General features: G+C 51.1%; 1 protein-coding gene across 2 annotated transcripts in view; it reads right to left on the bottom strand.

Annotated features, from left to right (window-relative positions):
* Positions 1-14,980, bottom strand: part of LOC118215678 (low-density lipoprotein receptor-related protein 4-like) — a 116,306-nt gene that overhangs the window by 34,989 nt on the left and 66,337 nt on the right. For both annotated transcript variants that reach the window (XM_035396621.1, XM_035396622.1), the window contains exons 5-10: positions 13,124-13,240; positions 7,625-7,753; positions 4,192-4,311; positions 2,331-2,456; positions 1,281-1,406; positions 843-977 (exon numbers count right to left, since the gene is read on the bottom strand). In XM_035396621.1, coding sequence (XP_035252512.1) covers positions 843-977; positions 1,281-1,406; positions 2,331-2,456; positions 4,192-4,311; positions 7,625-7,753; positions 13,124-13,240 — 753 coding nt within the window. The remainder of the gene's footprint in view (positions 1-842; positions 978-1,280; positions 1,407-2,330; positions 2,457-4,191; positions 4,312-7,624; positions 7,754-13,123; positions 13,241-14,980) is intronic.

Raw genomic sequence — 14,980 nt, 5'->3', positions numbered from 1 at the left:
CCGAAACGACTTTCCGTCTTTAGCTCGCTAAGTCCAGTGACCTGGTCGGTACTTTTATTGTTTTGTTTTTTTTTTGGGGGGGGGGGGGGTGGATTTCAAACAGGAACGTAGCCGATAAAGTCCTTTTAGCCCGTCGAATATCTGGGACCGCGTGCGTAAGCCCCCCCGCGACCGAACAGGAAATCGGCGCGTTCCCTTTGATTCAACGTCAAGCCCGACGGCGGTGATGACGGCTCGGAGCCTTCGAGCCCAGGTGAGCGCTGGCACTGCCGGGCTCCCTGGGCGGCGCCTTTCCGTTGCCGTGGGCGACCGTGTAATTACCCAGCTGCAGGTGTGCGAAACTCCTCCTCCTCCTCCTCCTCCTCCGCCTCGGTCAGGCATTCGGGGAATGCGAGCGCGGAATTCGGAGGCGTTTATCCCGATTTTTTCCCAGATGGGGCTCGTTTTCAGACGCCAGATGTACCCGAGGGCCAATCTGGCTTTATTCCGGAAGGTTCTCTCCCTGATACCAGCTGCCAGAGCTCTTCGTGCGCTCGCTCCGGAACATGACCTCCGGCGGTAACGCGCTAAGGCCCTGAAAAGAGCGACGCGCTTCCTAACCAATCAGGAGAACCCGCTCGCTTAACCCCCACCCGGCCTGAGCGTCGGAGACGCGCTTTCGGCACAACTTTATTTGTACCACGCTTACGGAGACGCCGACGCGAAGACGGAGAGGATAACTGGGCACAAACGGAGCCCGGGCCCTCGAAAAAGCGAGCGTTTGAGACCCCCCCCGGCGGGAGGAGAGAGAACACTCGGACGCCGGCGGCGACGGGGGATGTTCCGGCGCGCCGCGCGCTCACCCTGGCAGGAGCGGCCGTCCTCCCGCAGCCGGTAGCCCGTGTGGCAGGTGCACTGCACCAGTCCCCGAGCCATCTGGCACTTCTGCGAGCAGCCGCCGTTGTTGGTGTTGCAGTTCCCCTCGCTGGACCTGGGGCCTGGGGGGGGGGGGGGGGGAGAGAGGGGGGGAGGGGTTAAACATTGTTGGTGTTGCAGTTCCCCTCGCTGGACCTGGGGACTGGGGGGGGGGGGGGGGAGAGAGGGGGGGAGGGGTTAAACATTGTTAGTGTTGCAGTTCCCCTCGCTGGACCTGGGGACTGGGAGGGCGACGGGGGGGGTACTCTGGGGGTAGAGAGGGGGGTGGGGAGGGGGACTGGGAGGGCGACGGTGGGGTACTCTGGGGGTAGGGAGAGGGACTGGGAGGGGGGCGGAGCGTGGGCTGGGGGGGCGGGGCCACTCACGGCAGTCCTGGTGCGGCAGCTCGTCCGTGCCGTCGCCGCAGTCGCTGACCTGGTTGCACACCTTCCTCTGGCCGATGCAGCGGCCGTTCCCGCACAGGAACTGGTCCGGGGCGCAGGGCGGGCTGTCTGGGGGCGGGGACGAGGACGTGACATCATCATCACGACATCGCACCACCACAACAACAGGCCGTTCAACCCATTCGGATGAATGAATTGTCCGGGACTACTTGCACAGTACAGACCAAACATGCCATAGGATTGCATGCATTACACAGTATGTAAGTTACATGTGTGTAGCAATTCATAAGAGCATGCCATTAATGTGAGTGGTTGGGTGGGCCCCAGAACAGAGGTGGAAAATCCAGGTTCAGAAAGTAAAAAAAGTCCTCCCCACTATTTTGTTCCAATCACTTGGATTTGCTAATTAGCACAATTCTTCAGCCTAGTGGTAGAACTAATTAGTGAAATCAGCTGGGCTGAGTTCATGGGTGGAAGAAACGCACGGCAGGACTTTTACTTTCTGACTCCTGGCCGCTGTCCACCTCCGGCCTAGACTAGCTGGTGTGTTTGTGAGGCTTGACGTGTGGCGGCGGGAGACTAGGCGGTGCAGCGGTGTGTCGCCCTGCAGCTGTAATGAAAACCGACGCCTATGACGTCCTACGCTGTGTCGGTCCCTGACGCGACCACCTTTCAGTACGTCTGCAACCGCCTGGGTAACCTGGCAACCTGCTCCACAGACTGCTTAAAGGAATACTTCCTGAATACTTCCTGACGTTCAGTGTGTAGTTTTCCTTTACTGTTACAGTTTCCTCATGTGGCAGAGCAGTACTGTGCCATTTATTCAGATCCGTGCAGTCACAGCCCCTGCTGGGGACTACGGAAGCTTCCAGAACCGGGGTGCAGTCCCTCACCATCGTTAAAATAAATAGATAAAAGCATCCTTTGGCCAGTGCTTATTTGCAGTCACGCCCTTGTCCCAAAGTGACCACAGCTGTGATAAAGGGGTTTCCGACCAATCGGGATCCCCAGAGAGACGGTCTCCACGGATACCTGTTTTCTCGCAGCTGTCTTCGTCGCTGCCGTCCGAGCAGTCGTCTTCGCCATCGCATCGCCATGACAACCGCACGCAGCGGCCTGATGCGCAGCGGAACTGATCGGTGGTGCACATGGAGGAGGCTGGAGGAGAGCGAGCAACGTGAGACGCGCACGTGTACACGCATATACACCTGTACATACAACACACACATACACCTGTACATACAACACACATATACACCTGTACATACAACACACACATACACCTGTACATACAACACACATATACACCTGTACATACAACACACACATACACCTGTACATACAACACACACATACACCTGTACACACAACACACATATACACCTGTACATACAACACACATATACACCTGTACATACAACACACATATACACCTGTACATACAACACACACATACACCTGTACATACAACACACATATACACCTGTACACACAACACACATATACACCTGTACACACAACACGCATATACACCTGTATATACAACACACATATACACATCTGTATACAACATACACATATACACCTGTACATACAACACACACATACACATCTATATACAACATACACATATACACCTGTACATACAACACACACATACACATCTATATACAACATACACATATACACCTGTACATACAACACACACATACACATCTATATACAACACACACGCATATGTACATGTACATACAACACACACATATACACATGTACATACAACACACATATACACCTGTACACACAACACACACACGCATATGCACCTGTACATACAACACACATATACACCTGTACACACAACACGCATATACACCTGTACACACAACACACACACGCATATATACCTGTACACACAACACACATATACACCTGTACACACAACACACACACGCATATACACCTGTACACACAACATGCATATGCATATACACCTGTACACACAACACACATATGCACCTGTACATACAACATGCACGCATATACACCTGTACACACAACACGCATATACACCTGTACACACAACACACACACGCATATACACCTGTACACACAACACACATATACACCTGTACACACAACACACACACGCATATACACCTGTACACACAACATGCATACGCATATACACCTGTACACACAACACACATATGCACCTGTACATACAACATGCACGCATATACACCTCTACACACAACACACATATACACCTGTACATACAACACACATATACACCTGTACACACAACACGCATATACACCTGTACACACAACACACATATACACCTGCACACACAACACACATATACACCTGTACATACAACACACATATACACCTGTACACACAACACACATATACACCTGTACATACAACACACATATACACCTGTACACACAACACACATATACACCTGTACATACAACACACATACACACCTGTACACACAACATGCACGCATACACACCTGTACATACAACACACATACACACCTGTACATACAACACACATATACACCTGTACACACAACATGCACGCATATACACCTGTACATACAACACACATATACACCTGTACACACAACATGCGCGCATATACACCTGTACATACAACATGCACGCATATACACCTGTACATACAACACACATACACACAAATACATACATGTACAGTACACACATACATGCATATGCACACCCATGCTCAAACACAAGCACACACACGCACACACGCACCCACCCACCCACGCATGCATGCACGCACCCACACACACACGCACACACACACACAGATCAGAAACCCCCCCTCAGCAGCTAGGCTAAGCTAAATCACTCACTGCAGTTCCTCTCGTCTGATTGGTCGTCGCAGTCGGTCTCCCCGTCGCACCTCCAGCCGGCGTTGATGCACATGCCGCTGCTGCACATGAACTCCACCGAGCGGCAGGGCTGGTGGGACGCTGCGCGGGACGGAAAACCGCTACCGTCAGCTACCGAAGTGTGACACCACGACTGTGCAGACACAGGTAGGACACTGCCATTGCACCCTTGAGTGAGGTACTTAACCTGCATTGCTCCAGTATATATCCAGCTGTATAAATGGATGCAGTGTAAATGCGCGCCGTCAGAAACCGCTACTGTCTGCGGTCAGCATGAACACACACACACACACTCATACAGTGCTCATACCCAAATATACACTCACCGTCCAATAAAGACCATCAGCAACCTTACACACTTACCCAAAAACCACTGCTGTCTGCGGTCAGCATGAACACACACACACACTCAGTGAGTCCAACAAACCCAAATATACACTCACCGTCCAATAAAGACCATCAGCAACCTGCAACCTGGCCTACACACTTACCCAAAAACCGTAGCTGTCTACAGTCAGCATGACCACACACACACACACACACACTCACTTATTTGTTTTTGTACACACTTTGCCCATATTTATTCATTAATTTCCTTTTCCTGTTCACACCCACAGCCACACGGAGGACCTGCTTTTTAAACAAAGCCACCCTCACTATCTTCAAACGAGCGGCGCAGCCAAGGAATTCCACCAGGATGATTCTTCAAGGGTGGAATGGGGATGGAACATTTGTCACATTGTTGAAGGACTTTTTAAATGTATTTTTTTCCCCCTCTTGGCTTTGAAGCTCTCTCAAATATCTCCAAAAAAATTCTGAGCATCTCAGTACCAGTTGGGGCAATTAAAAAGCCTATGAGGACATACAAGCTTGTCTTACATAGGGGTGGCATTACTAAAACGCAAGGATTACACCCTAAATCCGCATTAATCGCTCAAAGAGAAAAAGATTATATTTATAAGGCACGAGGCACAGCTCGGTGTGGAAAGCAGCATTAGTTGCAAACAGACGCCTCCGCACAGCTATGTGTGAAAAAAAAGCCTTCCTCCTGTTTCAGGCGCTAGAAAAAAAACCGAGCAAATCCTTCTGAATGAAGAGACGAAATTAAATAGCTCTGATATTGGAGCGCCTCTCGCAAAGAGAGCCGATTTTGTCTCTCAAAGGCGGGGAGAAAAAAAAAAATAAAAGGAAAGAAAAAAATCAGAGAAGGCAGCTGCTGGAAAAAAAAAAAAAAGGTGCGAGGAATCCGCTTTCGGGGTCCAGCGTAATCCGCGAGGAAGCCGCCCGGCGCGGAGCCGCGACACGGCAGAGGAGCCGCGCGCTCCTGACGGCCAGACGTCGGCCGGCCGTGACCCCCGCCCCCCACCCTGACCCCCAGACGGCAAACTAAACAAACACCGGTTCAATTACGCTGAACTGCGAAACCGCCCCCCCCCCCCCTTTCGCCCTGGCCCCTACCTCCCGGGGTGAAGCCATTACATTACATTTATTTGGCAGACGCTTTTATCCGAAGCGACGTACAAAAAGTGCATTTCATGGTCATAGACAACTGCTAAACACAGGTTCAGTAAGGTACAGTACTTATTTTGTACAGCTATTTCTAGCCAAGAACAAGGTTAGTTCACACAGTGAACACTATTCTGACCTAACCTCTGCAAAGCCAACTAGGCAGAAGAATAAGCTACAGTATTAGGACAAATACAAATTACCAAAAAAGCCCGCGTTCGTTTGCATTGCGCCCGAGAGGCGAGCCGTTCCGCGAGCTCGCTAGCTTCAGGCCCAACGCCGCCGCCGCCGCCGCCGCCGCCGCCGCCGGCTTTACGGGGGAGCCGCTCCAGGAACGGCGGAGAATTCGGAGCGTTGGCGGGAAAAGGGGCTCGCGAGGGGCAGCCCCGGGCGCACGCCGCGGGTTCGCACACGTGCTAACGATTAGCGTCCGCGCGCTCGCTGGGGCGTGGTGCAGTGGATAGCACTGTCGCCTCACAGCAAGGCCCAGGGTTCGAATCTCCGGGATGGGGCCTGGGACGCGTGCATTTCCTTTTCGCGTGTTCTCTGCACTCCGGTTTCCTCCCGCAGTCTGCAGACGTGCGGGTTAGGCTACCAGTGGGGCATTCACAGGGCGGTGCTGTGAAGGAGCATGTGTGTAGAATGCTTCAGGCGTGACCCAAGTGTGACACCACGACTGTGCAGACACAGGTAGGGCACTGCCGTTGCACCCTTGAGCGAGGTACTTAACCTGCATAGCTTCAGTATATATATCCTGCTGTATAAATGGATGCAGTGTAAATGCTGTGTAAACAGTTGTGTAAGTGGCTCTGGATAAGAGTGTCTGCTAAATGCAACAGAAGCCTGCAATTTCACCATCGAACCACAAGGGGGCAGGGGAAGGGGGGAATGCGAGACCCCTCCCTAACAATCTGGCATCCGAGCACCTGGACGCTGTCCAGATGTCCTGCTCCGGGCGCCTGCCTCAGGTCACACACTTCCCCGGTGAAGACCACCGACATTTCCGGCACGTTCTTTACGAGAGCCCGTCGGCCAAAACCGCCAACACGTGTGCGCGGTCTGGGCGCATGCAGTCCAGCGCTGCCATGTGACGGGCGTGACGTGTATGGAAGAACCTGACGTAACAGGCCTACGGGGGCCAGTAGCACTGCTGACTCTAATTCGTCCCCAGTAATCAGGACTGGATGAAACCTGAGATGAGATTGCTGATCTACTTCACCGTCTCAAAAATCACTGGACACAACGTACCGTACAACCGAAAATAGTACCTGGATAAAGAAAAAATTATCCAGACCCAGAAATGGTCGCAGGAAAGCTTTGAAACACCATTAATCCGCCGTTAAGTTGTGTTTCAGTGCTACTGCGGCAGCACTGAGCGTGAATGTTCGGTGATGTCGTTTCTAATGATCAATAAAGGAAACGCTAATTTTCAGACTCCTGGGGTCTCATCAAGAGAGCTTTCCTGTACTTTCTGACCACGGACAGCAGCAGAGAACATTCCACTAATCACTGGCGGGCAATCCCAGCTCTGGCTGAAGTCACATGGTGGTAGCACTTCTGTCTATATTCATCAAAACATGAGTAAAATAATTTCTTACTGAAATCTCAATGCGCAGTTCAGCATTTCAGAGACTGTGTTCCACTGTGAATAATGACTTTTATCTGAAAGGAATATAATATAATACCCAAATAACTACCATCTGATAGGCTGACAACACCAGAGCGCCTATTTTAGGTATCTATGCAACTGACAAACTGTTACTAGAATATTTTAAAATGCAGGCAAGATGTACTATATACAACAGAGATGTTTGTGGTCTTTAAAGTCAGTATTTGACAGGATTAACCAGGCGGTGTGGACTCGCTGGGGAGCGACGGGAGGCCTTACAGCAGTCGGACTCGTCGGACCAGTCCCCGCAGTCGTCGTCCCCGTCGCAGTGATAGATGTCCAGGATGCAGCGTCCGTAGGCGCACTGGAACTCCTCCACGCTACAGGTGGCCGTCAGCACGTCAGAGGCTGCGAACGGAGACAAGACGCAAATACGGAGGCTTAGCGCCCTGTTACATCACGACCCAGAGGTCGCAGATTCAAATCCCGGGCAAGACACTAACCTCTTGGGATTGATTTATTACACACAGAGACTCGCTTATCACACAGAGAGACCGATTTATCAGAGAGAGGGAGAGAGAGTGAGATTTATCTCGCATGCGTACACGGAGTGATTTTTGACACGCGCAGATGGAGGCTGATTTAACACACTGAGACTGATTTAGGCTATCACACAGCTGTATTACAGCAGAGAAACAGCAATGCAAAATACGCGATCGCTCCCACGCAAATATAACACGGAGAACACAATGAACAAATATTTGCACGTAGCCTATAATACAATATAAGCGAACGCTTTGAGTTAAAGTGTATTTTTGACCCGGCGAATGAATTAGGATAAATAGGAGCAGCTGGCCTGTGCATCCCTGCCATGGCTCGATGTGTCAGTTCAACCCAAGTTTATGATTCGGGAGTTCAAAGCAGCCAATGACTCAGCGCGCTGTAAAACATAAAAATAAAAACGTGGCTCCCATTAACAGCACTTTTCGGCGACCAGACCATATCGACCCCGCATTCAGACGAGTTCTGCAGGAACGACTCTTACGATGTCACCGCGGCACGGGTGGACATCCATACAAATTAATACATTCAGTCCTGATGGAAGACAGATGTTGAGAGTTGCTTTCACCTTGGTTACTCCGCGCACCAATTACATTTTAAGGTGCCAGCCTTCCCTTCAATCCAGAGACGCAGACAAAAGAGGCATGCACCCTGTCGTCTTATTCTTCAAGCCCGAAACATTCTTTAATTTGGCGCCTTTGGTTAATGCAGCTGGCACTATTGAAACAAACGCAGGCTGCAAGGCAACCGCCTTATGAAAACAAAGTAATCCTACGAAGTACCGAACAACCGTGAAAAAAAATAACCTGCTTCTTTGAACAAAGAGGACGGCGGTTTTTCTTTTGTGCTTGCCCGCTATTTAAAGGAATCGAAATATTTGCTTTTCTTCATCTGTGCTTTTAAAAATTGTTTTTCCGAAGGTGGCCATCCATTCACCCATTAACAGCATCTGCGTCTGAATAAGTTCAAACGTTACCGTGAGCTGAGCACCCTTTGAGTCTCCACAAAGAGAGGATCAATTCAACAGCGAGCACCTGTGCTGCCTTTGAAAACGTACCTGTCTGTCTTGAAATGGACCAGAAAGAAGCATCATCGGTCGATTTGGAAGATTTAAACGGATAATTAGCCAGCGCTAACCGTCTTTATTTTATTTATTTATTTATTTATTTATTTTGGAAGATCTGACTACAAACCGCACAATTGCTTTCATTAAAGGGCACAAATAGCGGCTTAATTGTCTACTATTATTATCTCACTGTAACCTGTAGGCACCTAGTGAACAGTCCACCTTAAAGTGACTGAAGATGGATTAGGCCTTTTATTTCTTTCAAAGTAGACCTAGATAACATTTCGTAAATGAGGGTAACTCCGTAAAACCCAGCAGTGAGGACGTGTTGTCATTTCGCCAAAATGATTGCACCTCGTCCAAAAATAATACACGAAGCACAATGTGAACACTGACAGCTCAAATTCGTTAACCGTGGCTAATTTAGAATGTCACATCTGTCACAGTGTTCCTTTAAATTTCGGGCAACCGCTCCGCCTACGACGCTTTACCTAATTTTACACACAGCCCCACCCGGCGTGCCCAGACAAAATGGACTAAAAGACCTGATCCAAGATCAGTTGAGCGCCACCAACTGGACTCGGCCTGCAAGAACAGTGTGAAAGGGAGGGCCGTTAGGAACGCCCGCGAGACGAAGCTAACAGCGCTCCACTGCTGCACGCACTCCCAGTCACAGCTGGCCAGACAAAAAAACAAGCCTCCGTTTGATTTACTTTTATGCGATTCAGGCAATCGAATGGTCTGTCAGAACAGCCCCAATAAATTGCTCAGGTGAACGGGATTCTCATTCTAGGGGAGCTACTCCTACTGGATTTATCCAAAATAGATAAATTAGGATTTGGTCATAAATCTTGCTTCCCAGCACCACATTTCTCACACAAACAGTTATTCGCTTGTCTGTTTACAAGACACCCTGTACTGGTCGATAATAAAATAAAACCACAGGGGGAAAAAAGTTTGACATAAAAATGCTTGATGCATCCTGTCAAACTTCAGTCTTGCAAGGCTCACAAGGTTGTGCTTTGCAAATCAATCTTAAACCTTTTCCACTGACCAAGACATACTTGATTAGCATTTTTCCATGTCATTTGACTTAAGAAGAATTTTAAGTGCCAAGTCCAATTTATATATGCGAGCAAAATTATAATTTCAAAGTAAATTAGTTATTGCTCACAGCAAATAACCCTCGCTGACATTTCATGCAAACCAATCAAATGTTTCACTCAGCTACCAGAGTGTCGCCCTCACAGCTCAAAAACTTGGACGCAGTGCTCTGAAAAGGCCATCAACTGCCAGAAATAAGATGGGAAAAGTCACTGTGACATCAGTGGTCAAAGGCAACAAGCGGTCAACTTAGCTACTGCGCCCATCCCACCTTCTCCTCGTAGCGTAAACAAGTAACAAATCAACGTCTAAACGCCGGTTTCAAATGACCGTCTAAACTGGAGCAAATATGCCACCGACATCCGTCTTCATCCCCCACTTGTCGCTGAGAACAGCCGCGCTGGAGACTTTATCCTTCAGGAACGGGGAGGGGAGGGGAGGGACCGCAGAAATCTCCCCCTCCCCCCCCCCCCCCCCCCCCGTCAAAGAGCACCAAACTTTAAACCCCAGAGCTCCGCGCCAGTCCGCACTTATGTGCAGCCTGGATCCTTTATCCGCGCAGATGAAAGCCCAGCCTTCAGCCAGCTGACAGCATGGAACCCTGCTTTGAAGTCCTCCGGAGAGGCTCATTTTTTGAAGAAGGTGGGGGGGGGGGGCTGGCGGTGAAAAGAAAGCGGTGGTCCCCCCCCCCCTCCCCCCTCGTCGCCCTTTCCCCCCTTTCTGAAACCGCCGACCCGAAAGCCGAACTGACCCTCCGTCCGTCCGAGCGGGGCGTGGGAGATCCCCGTAGCTCCCGGCTTTTCTCTGCGCGCGCGGGGTCCTCACTTTGAGCGGCAAGCATTCATTACCCATAAGCCTCCTGGACCAACGATGGGACAATTTACTGGGATTATTCAAGGGCGGGGAATCCTTCAGCTCTTAAGACCTGCTGTTTCTTCCTTTGCTCCCCGAGGGTCGCCACATTCACGATGCGTCAAATCGAAATTATTTGCACAGCGCATTCGTGCGAACCTTTGTCCCGGTGTGCTTTACAGTGGACCCTGGCCTAAACGTCCACAAGAGCAAGCCGAGGGTGACCAGGGTGGCAAGGGAAAAACTCCCCGGGTCAGACAGATAGGGATAATCTTTGAGAGGAAATGGAGTCGAGGGTTTGCATCATCCTCTGGTCAGCTCAGGGAGTGGGTTTTAATGACCGACTTGGTCAAGCGGTCAATGGCACACGTCACGCATCATGGGAAGGAAGTGATGACACGAGAGGTATAGCGTTACCTCAGATGAAGCTCGCAGCTAAATTCAGTATAAATACTATTCGTTACTGCCATCTATCGTACTCCAAACAACCTTAAGCAAAGACAGGATATCCCTTCCTTAGGGGATATCTGATCCAGAAGAGATGGGAGCGATATGCCGAAGGTATCCAAACCTCGCGTCGGCACGCGGGATGCAAAAGGAGGGTACTACGCCGAGACGAGTCGCGGCCGCGCTTTATTAAACAGGCCCCCGCGGAGCAGAGCGGTTTCTCTGCCCTCCGTCCGCTTGCATCGATTCCACTCGGGACGGGATTCGATTCGGAAGCGCCTTAGAAGAAAACGCCAAAGCCGCCTCGCTTCTTCCCCCCTGCGGTAAATCCCATCCAGGAAGTTCCTTTGAAGATTACAACGAGGTTGTGAGCTCGGTGAGTTTTATACGGACTGCAGCACCGGTACGTTCTGCGCGCGGCTGGAAGAGATCATGGTAACCGAGAAAGCGACCGTCAACAGGCTTCCAAAAAAAGAGAGTTCCTCTTACTGCATAAAACGAACCCAACTTCCCGCAAAATTGCACTCGCTGCGAAGCGTGGAGAGTTCCTTGCCAACGCTCAAAATCAGTCTCAGATGTACCAGAGCACAACAAGAGTCACATTGTCAATTATGGCCTTACGTCTCCTGCCAAGCCGTTTAAAGCAAACGAAAGACGTTTGGCCGACTTGACGTTGGGTTAGGTAGGAACAGAGACTCCGCGCTTAAAGCAGTCAGGCGTGAAATCTGCACGACGCTCGGCCCGGGCCAAAATGGCCCTCGATTCGCGGACCGCGGTAGGAAGGGGACGTCACCGAGGGGTTCGCTCTGATGACCGCATGCTAAATCGACCTCCCGACCCCTGTGTGCAGCATTAGCGGGGGCTTTCATGCCTTGTGGGGGGGGGGGGGGGGGGGCGGGGGGGAGGAGGCGGTGAAAATGGAGACGGGACGTCAGCGAGCAGGCAGGCAGCCGCCGTGTAACGACAGGCCCCCCCGCTTGCAGCTGCCGGCGGGCCGGGTTTGGTGGCGGCGGGGCCAGGACGGCGGCAGAGGGCTTCCCGCCAGCACAGGCACGGCAGGCATCCCGCCAGCTGTTTCGCACTTTTCCCCTGGCCCTCCTGACATCGCGCCTCCAGTGATGTCATCATCGGGCTCAGGACAGAACAGAACAGTACTTTACTGATCCCCAGTAGGGAAATCAATCTCAGGGGATCAATAAAGCCTGTTCTATTCTGCTGCATTCTATTCTGAATACACCACCGCCTGTCCTTCTTATCCTTACTATATATATGTGTACATATATATACAGTATATATATATATATATGTGTGTGCGTGCATGCGTGCGTGTATATATATATATATATACTGAATGTATGTATATAAGTATAATGTGCATATATGGAAATATACATACACACACATACATCTATACATATACACACACACACACACACACACATATACATACACACACACACACATATATATGCACACACACACACACACACACACATATGCATACACACATACACATATATATGCACACACACACACACACACACATACATATATATGCACACACACACACACACACATATATATGCACACACACACACACACACACACACACACACACACACACATATATATATGCACACACATATACACACACACACACATATACACACACACACACACACACATTAGTCTCCCATCGCGGGGATGGCGGGTGCTGGCGGCAGACGAAGCGGCGCATGGCGACTCACGGCAGTTCTCCTCGTCGGAGCCGTCCTTGCAGTCCGTGTCGCCGTCGCAGTACCAGTGCTCGGCGATGCAGCTCCCGTCCGTACAGCGGAACTCTTTGTCCGAGCACTTCCTCATGTCTGGGGTGGAGAGGGAGAGAGGGAAACAACAAACCAAGGGTTAAAAACAGATGGCCTGCAGGGGGGGTCAGTATCTCAGCCTTCTGCCAAAGCGCCGCTAAACTCCGATTAGCCTGCTCTTTGAACACGAGACTGGAGTGAGTTTTTACGGGTTCAATGGAAACCGCTCTTATCTGCTACTCTTGACTACTCTTCCCCCGACCGCCTCCCCCCCCCCCCCCACAGAAGGCAGGACAGGACCCGCTTTGTTCGAGCCGCCGGTGGCGGTTTGCACTCGCGATACGCCGGGGAAGGCCCAAATCGCACGGGATGCTCACCTGTCCAGTCATGGGATTCTCACATGCAAGCGGGTGATTGTTTTTTCCCCAATGTAATAAAAAAAGAAATAAACAAATAAAATGGCCGTGAAGAACACATTTTCTTTCCAACGAAAGCACTCAGGACACCCAGGGGAGGCGGGGTCTGGGATTCACAGCACCTGCTAATTTTCCCAATGAATTTCATCATGGATTTCCAGGGGAAACAAATAGAAGGACCTTCTGGTTCCAAGCCAGAATGAAGCAAATATTTGATCTGTTTGCTTCGACTACCCCCGCCCCCCCCACCCCTCAAACGAAGATCCGCGCAGAGCAATTAACCAAGCCGTTCCCCCCTTGAGTTCTAGAGAGCCTGGCAAAACCCCCACTGGACTTTGTACACGTCCACAAAATCTACAAAGAGCCCGTTAGCAAATCAAAATGAGATCCTTGGGAACAGAATGGCGATGGCCCAAGGAGCTTGGAAGCCCTGGAGCGAGAGAGGCAGCCCAAGCTTGAGCTAAGGCTACGTGGGGTTTTTACGGCCAGGGGCTGTGGGACTCCGGCCACCCGCCCTATCTGCGTACGGGAACGCTCTGGAGAACCCGGGAGCTGCCAAAGGAGCCAGAGGGAAACGGGCGCACAGGACTGTGCGTAAAAAGGACCGCGACCTAAAAAAAACACCCGACCCGGGTCACGTCGTGACACTCATCGGCCAGGTCGTCGACAGGCAGAACCAGGAGGAAAAACGCGGCCGCGTCACGGACTCGGAGCGGAGTGACCGCTCGGTGGCGACACGTCGTGGAGACAGGAGGAGGATATCGAAGGCCCCATAGGTAGAGCCACCCAGGCTGGGGCCGCTGGTAAGCAATTAGCCAGCTTATTAGCCCTGGAGACTTGCCTGGATGAAAAATAAACAAGGGGGAGGTGGGGGGGGGGGGAGGGGGGCTTGGAGGACCTTTAACACCTCGCAAGCTTCACGAGCCGCCGCGGCCGGCCTCCGAGCGTACACCCAGAAACCCGAAAGCTCGAGTTTCACACGTCTCAATTGGAAGAGAGAGGGGAAAAACGAGCGAGCCTCTCCCTGGAAAAGTTGGCGGGAGAACTGAAAACAGATGTCTTGGGAGAGAACTCCGGGGGGGGGGAAAGGAAACATTTAACCCATTAACCCCCTCTATAGCCTCGAACGCCACTCGGCTGAGGAGCCCTGTCGGGACCCGTCCCGGGAAAGCCTTCGGGGTACGCTCGGATCGGTATCCCGAAGGGATCAACTGCTTGAGCTTGAACAGGGAATGTTTTAGGACTCCCCGGGGGGGGGTTGGGATCACGGAGTGTAGCACAGTGGGTAAGGAACTGGGCTTGTAACCGAAAGGTCGCAGGTTCGATTCCCGGGTAAGGACACTGCCGTTGTACCCTTGAGCAAGGTACTTAACCTGCATTGCTT

Source organism: Anguilla anguilla, chromosome 16, assembly GCF_013347855.1.
Source record: "Anguilla anguilla isolate fAngAng1 chromosome 16, fAngAng1.pri, whole genome shotgun sequence".
Lineage (NCBI taxonomy): Eukaryota > Metazoa > Chordata > Actinopteri > Anguilliformes > Anguillidae > Anguilla > Anguilla anguilla.
The sequence above is the reverse complement of the archived record's forward strand: the minus strand, read 5'-3'. Positions and strand labels throughout refer to the sequence as shown.